The sequence below is a fragment of the Salarias fasciatus genome, chromosome 1 (genome assembly GCF_902148845.1).
Source record: "Salarias fasciatus chromosome 1, fSalaFa1.1, whole genome shotgun sequence".
NCBI classification, from domain to species: Eukaryota; Metazoa; Chordata; class Actinopteri; order Blenniiformes; family Blenniidae; genus Salarias; species Salarias fasciatus.
Window position 1 is genome coordinate 299,097 of NC_043745.1, and position 14,496 is coordinate 313,592.

The window sequence follows — 14,496 nt, forward strand, 5'->3', positions numbered from 1 at the left end:
CATCCAAACAGAGCAGTTTTTGGCGTGACTGCAGTGGAAATCCACACAGAGCGTCTGTTTACGCTCAGCAGGACGCTCCGTGCGTAAAGCCTCCTCTGTATACAGGCGCCCAGCTCCGCAGCAGCTTCATGAATACAGACACCCCGCACGTCGTTAGACTCGTCTGAGCCAATAGAATGCAGCGGGGGTCACCGACATGTGATTGACAGCTCTGTTAGCCAATCAGAACAAGCAAAACACCGTCATGGCGCACACAAACCTGTATGGCACTGACCAATCACAGAGCTCCTTGAGGCGAACTAGGGGTCAGTTTTACGCCCGGATTGACGTCAGGGGGGGCTAGGTGGCTAAGCTAAGTGATCCCGATGGACAATAAACGCATAATTCGGACTCTATACGGCCAAAAGTCCAGGTAAGAGGCGATTTTTTTTTTTTACCGCAGTTTGACAACGCGATCTTGCTGTTGGCTGTTTTAGTGGCATTTTCTGGCGGATTCTGTGGTTTTATTGGGCTTTGAGTGGTATGGTTGTAATCAGCGGAGTCCCAGCTCTCGTCTGAGAGGCTGTTTGTGTGAATTGTATCATGTTTCATTGCGCTACAATCAATATTTCGGCGAGTGGGTTGACATGGTCACGAATATGGTTCATAATTCATTTAGTTCATGTTTGAGCTGTGTTTGGGGTGTGTAATAATGGCTGATATATTCGGTTAGCCCAGGTTCTGCTGATTAATTTGATGGTAAGCATCATGACATTCTGTCAGAAATAATGCATCTTTTAGACTGCTGTTGACGGGTAACAGTCACGAGGACCCTAATTAGGGTCCTCTCGGGTTTTAATTAATGGAAGGAGGCATGTATAAGAGAGAGGCTTGTATTTTAAAATTTTCAAAAAGAGCAGGAAGATCTTTTGTGTCAATTTGAACCCAGTAAAATGTACTGAGCTCATTTATTTTTTCAATCGATGTGAAAAAATTAAATCTCAACATGGAGTTTTATGTTTTCTGTCCCTCCACCATTTTTACCAGACGCGTGTAATACACACAGTCGCCATACCAGGAGGACTGGCGCTGTAGCACAAACTACTGTCAGTACAGCGCTGTAGCGCTTCACAGAGAACAAGAAAAGAAAAAAAACCCGACTTGTATTTGGAAGCAGCTTTTATGAGCTTTCTTCAAAGACGCACCTGCTCATTAAAGGAGACGGGCTTTTAATGGAATACAGGTCATTATTAGAGGATTTACGTTATGCTTGTATCTCCTGTGCGTGACGTAATTTTCCACATGCAGTGCATCCGTTCCGGATCCGTAACACTGCTGATGTAAAATGGCCCTAATTCTGAACTCAGGATTTGTAAACTTGCAGACATAAAGAGCCATTTCCGAGTGAGTCTACTGTAGTCAACTGCAGGCTAAAACAAAATCAGTATGACACAAAATTTAGAAAAAAAAAAAGAAAAAAAGATGAACAGTACGAGAAGCCAGAAGTCAGAGCTTCCATGGAAAAGAAGGCTAGACGCAAAAATCAAGGCAACACGGAAAGAAGTGAGCCTATGAACAGAACTGAACTGAGGTGTGAAGCTAAAGAAGGAACTGCCCAAGAAATGCAGCAAGCTGTCCACAGCCGAGGTTCTGGAGGCTGCTGAGCAAAGACTCACAGCCCGAGCTGCCGCCTGAAGAGATATACAAGAGAAGCTGAAGCCAGGAGAATAAACACAACATTCTCGAACAACCCAACAAAGATATACCCTCAATGTCAGGGCAGTAGGATCACAGCAGACCCACCCAGGGCGGAGACTGAGCAATACTGGAAGAGTATCTGGGAGAAAGTGGTGGCACACAACATTAACACACCGTGGCTGGCAGACCTGCAAGCAGAACACTGCATCCTTCCAGGACAAGAACCATTGGTCATCACAGCAGCAGACATCCAGAGAAGAAGAGCTGGACAGCTCCAGGTCCTGACAGGATTCACACATACTGGCAGAAGAGGCTACCTGCTCTCCATGAAGGCCTGGCAGCCCAAATGACCCAGCTGCTAAGAGAAGGGAATCATCCACAGTGGTTGACCCAAGGTCCAACAGTCCTCATCATGAAGGACCCCCAGAAAGGAACAGTACCCTCCAACTACCGGCCTAGAACCTGCCTCAGCACCACATGGAAACTCCTATCTGGCATCACAGCGGCCAAGATGAACAGGAACATGGAATAATACATGAGCAGAGCCCAGCAAGGAACTGGCAACAACAGCAGAGGAGCCAGGCACCAGTTACTGGTCGACAGGACGATCGCACAAGACTGTAAGACCAGAAACACCAACCTGTGCACTGCCTGGATTGATTACAAGGCAGCCTCTGACTCAACGCTGCACACATGGATCCTGGAATACCTGAAACTGTACAGCATCAACAGGGAACTTAGAACATTCCTCGGAAACTCAATGAGACTATGAAGGCAACTCTGGAAGTGAACTGGAAGCCAGAGGCAGAGATGAGGATCAAAGGTGGCAGATACCAAGGAGAATCTCTGTCTCCCCTGCTGTTCTGCAGAGGCCTGAATCCCCTCGGCCAGATCATCACCAGGAGTGGATACGGGTACTGATTCCCCAGTGGAACAATCGTCAGTCACCTGCTCTACATGGAGGACATCAAGCTGTATGCCACGAGAGATATAGGATATACAGCAATGACATGGAGATGTTATTGGCACCAGATCAGTGTGGACGGATGGTATCAGAGAGGGAAGATATCACTACTGAAGGGGTTGAACTACCTGAAGGCAACATTAAAAGATCTGAGATCAAACATCTGAGATCTCTGTCCAGAAGAGCGCAGTGCTAGGAACAGCTAAGCTCCTGCAGAATTCTCAAGCTCCCAGGTCTCTGGCCCCAGCTGGAAGGAGATTCTACCCAGGAAGGGCGAGACCGTTTTTTTTTTTTTTTTAGGGACCGAGCCCGGAGGGCCACCATGCCCGGAGGGCAAGGTCTCTGTTGTTATTCGTCCGTTTGTTCGTCTATTATTATTATTCTCCTGACCGGAGTTTGACCCCAAATTTGACCCCCTAAACATGCACGAAAACTCAGCAAATTTGGCACGCACATCATGACCGGCGAAAAATTTCATAAAATGGAAAAATTAACCCCATATGCTCTCCAGCGCCACCTAGAAACAGTAAAACTGTTGCCACGGCCCGCAGGAATGTCGTAGAGAGATCAAACCAACACTCACACGTTCGTCTCATCAAGATCTACATTTCACGCACTGACACCCCTGACCTAAATCCAACAGGAAGTTCATGATTTCCCTTTCAAAGTAAAATTTTACTCAAAATCACTCCTCACGAAAAAATTACTTCCTCCGAGACCGTTTGTCATACAGACATGAGAGTCACGCTACGTGATAGAGGAGAGGTTTCTCTACAAAAGTTGTTGAAATCTTTGTCAAAAGTCTCACGGTGTAGATTTTATTAGCCCTCAAAGTTGGAAGTCTGAAATCCTGCCTTGCTCCAGCCCTCATCCGTTATAATGGGGGAAAAGCGAAAAAAGTCGCCTTTTTTCAGCACCTCGAACAAGTGGCGACTGCGAAACAGTGAATCCTATCGACAAACCGAGCACACGTGAAGCCTCACAAGGTCCTTCCGAACAAGATGATGTCACATAAGTGGGGAAAATATCACGATATATGTATGTTTTCACAGGTATGAAAAGGTGTGCACTCTGCATTTTTTTTGCTCTCATTTATAATGGAGCCGGATGGGGAAAAATCTTGCGCTTCTCACAAACTGAGGCCTCTCCAGTCCAGACTAAAAGTCTGACTGCTCTGAAAGCCTCACCAACTGAAAGACAACTAATTTTCCTATCAAACGTGATATTTTTTGTTCAGTTTTGCCAAGCAGGAATGAAACAAGGAGCAGTTGTTTCCCAAACAGAAACTTTTATTTTCTCCTCTCTCCACTCTAACTGAAATGACCATATATGGGCATACAGCGCAGTTACACAGCTGACAGCAGCTGTCAATCAAACTCTGACACTCAGTGCCTTCATTCAGTGACTCTCAAAAGCAGATGGGAGAAGCTAACAACTCCATGTTAGTGGATGGGAAATGCTAACAACTCTATGTTCATGGATGACAGATGCTAACAGCTACATGTTAGTGGATGGAACATGCTAACAACTCCATGTTAGTGGATGACAGATGCTAACAGCTCCATGTTAGTGGATGGGACATGCTAACAGCTTTGTGTTAGTGGATGGGACATGCTAACAGCTTCGTGTTAGTGGATGGGAGACGCTAACAACTCCATGTTATTGGATAGGAGAAGTCACATTTTTGCAAAAAATGACATTTTTAACAAAACAGGTTCATAATTTTGGGTGAAACATTGTTAGTGGAAGCATGTACTACATTTCCAAAATACAAGCCCAAAATTCCTTCAAAATAAAAGCCAATTTAAAACAGAAAATGAGATCACGTCATGAAAATGGTGTTTATGGAGGAGCAAGGTTCCCAGTGACCTGGACTTCAGTCATCAAGGTACGAGGACGGCCTCAGTCAGACCACCTTGCCAGAGGGCTCGGTCCCGTCCAATGCCGCTTGCAGCTTTAATTTTTTTGTTGTTGTTGTTTATTTCTGTGTGCTTCAAATATCAAAATTACGAACTGCCATGGAAATGAGCAATAATTCACATTAAATTAAACAATGATGCGAAGATGTGGTTGTTTGTCATGTCTCAACAGGAAGAGCTGATTATGGAAATAGTGAATGATCCAGACTGTACACCTAAACAGTTTCGACATTCCTACCTGCGCAGTACTCTCGTCCTGATCCTGGTCACACTCATGGTAAGACACATTCACATCTGTAAAAATCATTTCAAAATGGAGCTCACATCGAATCAGAGAAAAGATGTTGACAGTGATTACCAATATGATTACTCTGAAATAGTTTGGAAATGTCTTAGCTCTCTTGTGGTTTATATTAATCAGCTGTCAAAGATAAGACCATGTTTGTCTCTCAATTTAAGGCTGCATGGACACTGAAGTGTGTGTGTGTGTGTGTGTGTGTGTGTGTGTGTGTGTGTGTGTTAATTCTTGTGTTTCTCTCCTTTTGTGTCCTTTATGACATCACTATCTATTTTCAGGCTATCTCTAACAACAAATATGTATCAAAGGTCACACTAAAAAATGTCAACACTGTTTTCTTGCAGCTGATGCTGATAATCGGTTTGGCTCATGCTTTGGTGGTGTTTCGAGTGGTGGCTGCTCCACTGTTGTCGGAATGTCAGTGGAAATTTTTGAAAGATCATGCGAACACTGTGGCTGTGATGCTGGGAGCTGTGCTGCATTATGTCACCATTCAGATCATGACACGGGTATGGAAACTTCATCTCTCTTTATTCCTAACACTACAGTTACAGTGCACATGTGGCTATCTCTCTAGATCGATCTATCTATACGTATGCATATATATATTTTTAATTATGATTCAGCTTGGGGGAAATTCATTTTACCAAACTGGCCCATCTTTTGGCAACCACACAGCACAGCACTCTGGGGGAGCTGGTGAGGGCAGAGGGTCTTACACCCGGATTGTGGGAGGAAACTAGAATACCCTGAGGAAACTCACTCTCACACACACACACACACACACACACACACACACACACACACACACAGTCTTGTATTTCTATCCTTGTGGGGACCGTCCATTGACTCCCATTCATGTCTAGCCCCTAACCCTGACCCTTACCCTAACCCTAACCCACACCACAACACAGCCTAACCCTAAAGAAATGTTTTTGCACTTTTACTTTTTTCAGTAACAACAACATGGTCAAGAAAACACTGTTTCTCCTACTTAGGACCGGAAAAAGGTCCCACAAGGCACGTCGTTCCACGTTTTGCTATCCTTGTGGGGACATTTGGCCCCAACAAGGATAGAAATACAAGAACACACACACACACACACACACACACACACACACACACACACACACACAGGGAAGACATGCTAACTCCACACAGACAAGCCCCAGTATTTGAACCAGGACATTCTCACTGCGAGGCAAAGTGCTAACATCTATCTATCCATCGGTCGGTTGGTCGGTCTTACCATTAAAAGTATAAAGTAACTGGAAAAGTAATATAGTATTAATAAATTAGCGTAATGGAAACTTCCAGGCTAAGTGACGTAGCTCTCATGTAGCAGGTGTGTGTGTGTTGCCATGGAGCTACCATGGAGTCATGTAGCTGCATCATGTGCTGAGGACCACTATGTAGCCCAGTCCCACAGCAGTTGGTGAAATGAGTCACCAAATTCAATCTATTGATTTGTGTAGAGGAACACCAATTACACACATTTTTCATGTGTCAAGCGACAACACTGAGACTAATACATTTCAAAATGAATCATGTTCCGTGTATTGACCACTCCCCCCTCCCTGATTAAACAGTCCATAGGTGTGATATTACTGTCTCTTTTCTTGGGACAGTCGAGGATTAATCAGTTTCACTGTTATGGCTCTGTCCACATTAAAGATCGCTTTAAAGATGTGTTCACCCAGCTCCCGCTGCTGGGTAGTGGTTCTAGCTAGTGATGCTGGAAACAGTTAAATCAGCCCTCTTCGTCAAGTGGCACTTAGTCTACGCCAGCAGAACAAGGAGATTCAATTCAGTTCAGCTTTATTTATATAGCGCCAATAACAACAGTCTTTTCTAGACACTTTTACAGAGAAAACCCAACAGATCCACATGAACAAGAAGAGACTGAGGAAAAGAAAAACTTCCTTTTTGAAGGAAGAAACCTTTGAAGATATCATGACCATAATCTGGAATTGTTCCATTGTTTTCTATCAATGATTCAAAGAAGTATCAATAAGTGTTGAACCACTTCAGAAAGTTTGGAGCTGGTTTTCCAACAAACTCAGTTCATTGGGACTGTGTCAGTGTTAATACTGCTTAGATGAAGGAAGCACTCTGGGATGAAACTTCAGAACTCCACACTTTATTAACAGGTGCTGCATGCAATATCTCATTAACACACACTAACTGGCTAACTCCTGAACTTTCTGCAGCCTGCTCTACCTCCAGGATCAAACTGGAACATGTAAGCTGACCCCTGACCTGCCTGACTATATAACATCCTCATTACAACCCTGGTCTTTTTCTGAAAGCTGTAATAGCTATAAATTAGGGGTGGGACTCGATAAAAAAAAAAAAAATCAAATTAATTAGGGCCTTTGTAATTAATTAATTTCAATTAATCGCATATCGATATTTGACCCGAGATCAGTGAGAACCTTTCTTTTGCTAATGGATTTTGGTATAGTGAATCAATATAGTGATACATGAGCTTAAGCAACAAAACACTGTTCATTTTTTCAGCAAGGAAGGAGGAATTTAACCAAGACAAATAAACCAATACACATTGATCAGTGCAACTTTTGTTGGGCTGGGCGAGGGTCCTGGAAGTAGTCGGAGTGACGTCCTCTTCCGCTCTAGCTGTATGCCAGGCTTGCGTGTTGGCCGCTGCTGCGACAGGCTTAGCATTCAGATGATACAGCAGGCTGGATGTGCTGCGATGGGATGCTAATTCTTTGCTGCACAATGTGCATACAGCTTTGGTTTTATCCACGCTGCCATCCGCTGGCTTTTTAAATCTAAATTTTCTGTGCAGGAGACCAAGCAGTGCGCTGTCGTCGGGAGCAGTGTTGCCGACTCCCCAGTAAGGAAAGTCACTATTGGCTGTCCTTAAAGTCGCCAGAAGTCGCTAGATGAGGTCGTTACCTAATTTGCAATCTGCATGTAATTGTAATGGACGCTGTAGGAGAGAGGAATAACGTCATGGGAGAAGCAAAATGTGAGTTAAAAAAACACCCTAAATATGTTTAGAACTACAAATGAACTTTCTTCTGTTGATTCTTGGTTTGTCAGCAGTGAGCAGCGGCGTATTTGCGCACACGCGATTCATTTGAAGTGTGGAGGAGTGGTGTGGGTCTGCTCTCTGCTCTGCCTGCAGCAGGGGGCGCTGCTGAGACTGACTGCTGTGAGAGCTTTGGGACGGGGGAGGGGCTCACGCAGCTCCGCAGCTCATTGAGGACAGCAGCTGCAGAACGAGACGTCCTGTCACGTCTCCAGAGCTCCAGAAAAAGTCGCTACATTTGTTGCTAGTCGCTTTTGACAAAAAAAGTCGCCAGGAGGCTTTGGAAAGTCGCCAGATTTAATGAGAAAGTCACCAAGTCGGGAGCTGTTTCGTTGTTGTGTCACAGCTAAATATGTCCGGGTGAAACTCGTCTGGTGACAAACGTTCCGCGACAATTTGCGATAATTTTTTTATCGCGTTAAAATTTCTGTAATTAATTAATCGTAACTAACGCGTTAAAGTCACAGCCTTACTGTAAATATATAAATGCTGTGAAATAAAATTATAGCTTCAATAAAACTTCACCTGTGTCCAGCTGAGATCCTGCAGAACCCTCAAGCTCTCAGTCGTCAAGAGTCCAGCTGGAAGGAGATAAATTAAAAAAACAAAATAGCAATGACTGGCCCGTCCTCAGGCTTTCTGCAGAGCTTCATCATGTTCAATCATTGAAGTCAGGTGTGTTGAAGCAGGGGAGCACTGAAAACAGGCAGGACCGCGACCATCCAGGACCAGGAATGCCCCCCCCCGTCTCCACTCAGGGCTCTCTAGTCTTGGGTTTTGCCTCTGGCCTTCTTTTCCATGGAGCCTCTGACTTCTGGCTACCCATGCTGTTCATCTTGTAGCCAAGCATCTGTAGGATGACTGATGCCGTACTGTAGATCAGCTGGTTGGTCTCGGTGATGTGGGTGGGGATACTGAGCAGTAGAGATCTTTCTGGTACTTTGTTCTGTAGCCTTGGTTAGCAGGAGGTGGTTATGTCCCCCCAGGACTTCATGGTCTCCTCTTTCAGGTCAGCTGCTCTCCTCCTGAGTGGTTCTTCTGTTAGGGCTTGAATCCAATCTCACCGTTTGAGGGTGATGCTGTAATCACCGTACTGGCCTGGCGTCCTGACTCCTCCTTGCTGTAGGATATTTGTACCATGGATGAGGCACACTGTGGGGTTTCTGACTTTGCCGCACATTCTCTGCATACAAGGGGGTACCCAAAAAAAAACGGAATTTGGTCAGAAAACAATAATAATAATGAGTTCCGACTTCTGGCTGTCAGATGTGCTGCAGGTAAGCCTCATGCACATCTGTGAGAAATTTGAGCTCCGAGAGTGACACTGACGCCTTTCAGGAGCTATTTATAGCAACAGAGTGCAGAGGAGGTCTGCGATTTTTTCCAAAATGGCGACATTGACTGGGAAGCCAGAGCAGCGCGTAAACATTAAATTCTGCTTTTTGCTGGAAAAACAGCAGCAGAAACACTCAGCTTGTTGCAGCAAGCCTACAAGGATGCTGCTCTGGGGAAGACTCAGGTCCATGAGGTCCATGAGTGGTCCGGGGGTCTGAGAAGGGCCAGATGTCGGCGCGTCAGGTCCGCTCAGGGTGAAAACAATGCTGAGCTGCTTCTTGGCTGTCCAGGGTCTCGTCCACAGCGAGTCTGTCCCTCCAGGTCAGACTGTAAACCAGGACTACTACAGGAAGTCCTCAGACGCTCCGTGAGGATGTGAGGAGGAAGCAGAGCGTCGTGGCGGAGTGGAGCCGGTTGATCCACCACCACAGAGCGCCAGCGGACACGGCGCTGCGCCTCACGCAGTTTCTGGAGAAGAATGAGATGAATCTCCTCTCCCATCCGCCTGATTCTCCAGATGAAGCCTCCAGGGACTTTTTCTTGTTCCCCAGGTTGAAGAAGCAGCTGAAGGGACAGCGGTTTGCAGATGTGGAGGAGGGGACAGAAAAATCGCAGCCGGCAAAAAATGGCACAATTACGCACGAGTCTGACGACGCATTGGTGAAGTGGGAGACACGGCTGGAGCGCTGCATTAATGCGGATGGAGATTATTTTGAAGGCGACGGTGGTGTTTTATTTTGAAATGTCATAAATAAAAAGTTATAATCAAATTCCGTTTTTTTTTTGGGTACACCCTCGTATACCCCCTTTCACTGGGTTAGCTTCGATCACACGCTGAGCTAACCAGTCATTACGATCACCAGGATTACTATTGCAACAACACATCATCAGTAGGGTAAAACTAACCTGTCTCACCACGGTCTAATCCCAGCTCACGTTCCCTGTTAGTGGGTGAACAATCCAACGCTCAATGAACTTTGCTTCACAATGACAGGAAGAGTCGATATCAAAGGATCAAAAAGCGACGGAACGCTTGGCCGCCACAAATCAGTTCTCCCTGTGGGAACTTTACTGACACCTCCTGCTTAAAACCTAAAAAGTCAGGATGGTTTCATGGTCTGTGCTCATACTGAAAATGCAGATCAAGATCAAGTGAGTTTGGCCCTTCTGCTCTATCTTGGCTGATGAACTGATCCTCAGCAGCGGAGAATCTGATGAGCCGTTCCTCGATAGAGGAGAAGCTGATGAACTGATCATGTTGAGGATCAGTTCATAAGAGACTCCAGCCTCAGAAATCTCAGTCCACAGTGGCTCAGATGTGAGTCCAGATAAATGAACACAGAGTTCTTGTAGACACATCTTTACATCAGCTGTTCAGAGGAGACTGAACCAATCAGGGCTTTATGGTCAGTGAAACCAAGAGTAAGTTAGACCAAATATGTAGGTAGTGTATGGAGGTATGCACTTCATAATGGATGTATAAAACTGGATGTTTTTCAATCAAGGTTTTTTTTATACCACAAGACGTTGTTTCCCTTCCATCTATGGTAAGAATTGCTGTTCTTTCTGTGTATGCTGTTGTTATATGGTAAACAGATTGATATCAAAAAAGGTTCTCCTGCGGCGACTCGATACAGACAGCAGTAGATCCCTGCTTTCGTCTGCACTGGTTTTGAATGTCTCTGAGTTTCTACGTTATTGCTGCAGGTCAACAGATGGGTGTCCCTCAAGCTGTGTGAAATAGGTGGGTTTGATTTCATTTGATTATTTATTCTGATTGACTAATTATCAAAATATCAATATTAGTTCAAATGTTGTGATCACAATCCCTGTGTGGAAAAGGTAGGAATTTTTTTTTTTTTTTTTTTGCTGTATATTTTTTTACAGCATTCTATGTGTTGAAAGTGAGCTATTTTATCTTTTAAAAAAATATAAATTCTTGTTAAATTTAAAGGATAAGTTCGGTTTAAACAGTTTTCACGTTGTTTATAGAAAGATGTATAACAATCTACCCACTCAGAAGGGTTTTCTGATCCGAAAAGTGGTCCGGGAGAAAGTTAGATCCATAGTGGAGCTGCAGACCTCCATAGACTGTTAGCTAATGGGGCATGTGTGGCGCCGGCTCCCAAAATGGCTTTAATTGTCCAAAAACTCATTAGTTTCACCAGTATCCTTTAATGGAATGGTTATAGAAAATGCTATTTATGGGGAATTTCAAAATTTTTACGACCAGATGAGTTCGTAAGTAACAGTCTGGCTTCAAAAGTTGGTCTGATAAGAGCATTTTAGAGAGACCGTCATCACAATGTCACCAACTTTAAGCATCATGTGTACACATAAAAACTATGTAAATCCATCGAAATACACAACACTTCCTCAGAAAATTAGCCAATATTTCATCAAATTAGCTAAATACTGTCCCCCTGTTTGTGAATAAAATAATTTTGCTTACTTTTTACACATTATTCCACATTTCTGTCATTGGAATAGTGAATTTTTTTTCTGGGAATAAATGGAAAACAGTGAAGGCCAGGGAAACACAGGTGAACTACGGTAATACGTGATAACATCTAGTTGTAATTAATAAGGTTTCTCTAATAATGGCACTTGATAGTATTTGGTGGTAAATGAAAAGTACATTTCTATATTTGGACTCTTGACTCTGTGAAAGGAAGGCAAGACAAAATACTTGTTGCTCCCAGTCACATTTTTTGGGACCTACTGATCCTGCTTCACTGCTTTTAAAAATGGCGGTCACATCGCAGCTTAAATCATATATCGCAGCTGTGGACAGGCTGTAAGAAACACCTGTACCGGAGCAGTTCCAGAACTGGCAGGCAGTGAAAATGTAGAAACTGAGTTCTACTATTGCTTCTAAACCAGATAAACATAGGCAGTGCTTCCCTGAATGCTCATTTGTGTTTTTGTGTCTGTGTGTACTCAGAGAAGACCAACTCACTTGCTGCCACCGAGAGGAGCTTCACCGTCAAGATGTTCACTTTCCAGTTCTTCACTCTCTTCTCCTCCCTCTTCTATGTGGCATTTTTTTTGGGCAGGTATGGCAGAATGAATCATGCATTGAACAATGTTTGAATGTTGGGGTCTGTCTTGTTGGTGCTCGCCAATCTCAATGTAGCTGATATAGAACAGTGTTTTCCAGTAGCTATCATTGAACATTTTTGGAAAAACTATTATTCATAAATGACAAGAAAGAATAATAATGGGGAAGAGAGACCTCAGCAGCTGGAGTCTTTGAAATTATCCTGCAATGCTGTGTTTTTACAGGATAAATGGACATCCAGGAAACTATGTGCGACTTGCAGGATTTAGATTGGAAGAGGTACACCGATTCACTTAGTTCAACTTCTACAGTGTAGGTGCTGGATGATGGTCTGAACACTGAGATGACCGTTGAACTTGATTTCCAGTGCCATCCCAGCGGCTGTTTGACAGACCTCTTCATTCAGATGGCTGTGATCATGCTGCTCAAGCAAACTCTCAACAACATCTTTGAGTTCACTGTCCCGTGAGTATGCTTTATTTCCAATGTAACTACTCACGTAAGCACATACACCTCTAACAGAAATTTGGGGACACCACCCATTCAAGACGTTCACCCCCTCACAGCATGAGCAGTGATTGTGTGCCAGAACACCTGGCCAAGCGGTCTGGGTGAAGACGCATTCGGAGATGTGAAGACGTATTGGTGCTGTTCTCAGCTGTGTAGGGTGTTCCTAATTGACATCACGGTCACGCAGTGGCGGACGGTGCATTTCACAGTAAGGCCTTTAGAACAGATCCGCCTGAACCAATGCACCTCTCAGTAACTATATTATATCTATAAAAAAATCTTATTTTGCAGATATGCAAATAAAGAGTTGTTGCACAGCAGATAGATACTTGTGCAGCCAGAATAAATGCCTTTGCTGAAGAGCACAAGTCTCCTACTACATCTGTGCACATACAAACATCAACAACTTAATAAAACAGCAATACTATTTAGGAAAAGAGGAACATTTTACTCACCAAAATCCAGATTATTTGTAAACAAAATCCATCCTCCTTTCCTTCCTCAAAAAGAGTTCAACTGCTCTGTCATATAGATTATCCGTGTGTTTCAGTTCCATAAAGCCAGGGCTGAAAGTCCAGCTGCCCTGTGGGATTTCTGGCGTAAGTTTTATTTCTCTTCAGGTCTTCTTCTTCTTCTTCTTCTTCTTTGGAATAATTGAGGTAGGCGACCAACAACTTAGGTGCATACCGCCCCCTACTGTATCTCTTGGTGAATGTAAATCAGAAGGCCTGTTGTTAGTGTAGCTAGCTAGAAGGCGCTGAGTCGCCAACTCGAATTCTGATTGGTTGAAGCAGCTGTCTGTTTGACGCTTCACTTTACTTCACTGCGCCATCAGGAACGGACAGTGAAGGCCTCAGGCAGATTTCTTTCACCCTAACAACAGATGATGCCTGAAATCTGATTGGTTAAATGATTTAATATGAAAAAAACATGTCTGGAAGCAGCGCAACCACGGGAAAACTATGAAAGGAACTGGAACATACCGTTTGGAATCATTTATTAATTATTTATGGACAAAATATAATTTACATCAGTCTGTAATTCAGATACTTTTTAGGCCAGCAGAGAAGGCTTTGCAGGCCCTGACGGCCCACCACTGCGGTCATGTGACCTTCCACAACAATCGCCATGTTGGAGGACACACACGGTGTGGTCACACAGCGGTTTCAGGCAGACTGAACAGTTTATCCGGCACACATCATCGCCCGTGCACGACTAGAATAGTCCAGACTGACGATGGTGAACTTTTGTGCTGTTGTGGGATTCGGGCAGACCGCGATGTGCGTCGTTTTTTTTAAAAATTTTTTTTCCGGATACCGGCTGTTTTCACGCACCAAGGAGAGCAGACTCGACAAGTCTCACAAAGAAGACGGCTGGCTGGCTAACGAGGATTTCAAGAGCTGATGTGCAGGAATCAAGCATCAAGAACACGAGAGTCTGTGATCTCCACTCTGTATCCGGTAAGATCAGCGTTATTACTTGATGATTTTATGCAGCATTTGAGTAGAATGACTATTGTGGGAACCCTGTGCTCTGCACTGTGGCGCAACCGGACTTCTATTAGACTACTGTCTAAAATTATAGCATATATTTTTGGTGCTGGAGTCAGGGTTGACTATTACTGAGGGTTAGTGCTGCTTTAGAAACAATTTCAAATCAGAGCAACTGATACTT

At 44.1% G+C, this 14,496-nt stretch overlaps 1 protein-coding gene across 2 annotated transcripts in view; it reads left to right on the plus strand.

Annotated features, from left to right (window-relative positions):
- LOC115391075 (anoctamin-9-like) overlaps positions 1 to 14,496 on the plus strand; it is a 151,334-nt gene that overhangs the window by 77,797 nt on the left and 59,041 nt on the right. For both annotated transcript variants that reach the window (XM_030095175.1, XM_030095185.1), the window contains exons 12-17: positions 4,733 to 4,837; positions 5,203 to 5,367; positions 10,959 to 10,995; positions 12,196 to 12,307; positions 12,537 to 12,591; positions 12,680 to 12,777. In XM_030095175.1, coding sequence (XP_029951035.1) covers positions 4,733 to 4,837; positions 5,203 to 5,367; positions 10,959 to 10,995; positions 12,196 to 12,307; positions 12,537 to 12,591; positions 12,680 to 12,777 — 572 coding nt within the window. The remainder of the gene's footprint in view (positions 1 to 4,732; positions 4,838 to 5,202; positions 5,368 to 10,958; positions 10,996 to 12,195; positions 12,308 to 12,536; positions 12,592 to 12,679; positions 12,778 to 14,496) is intronic.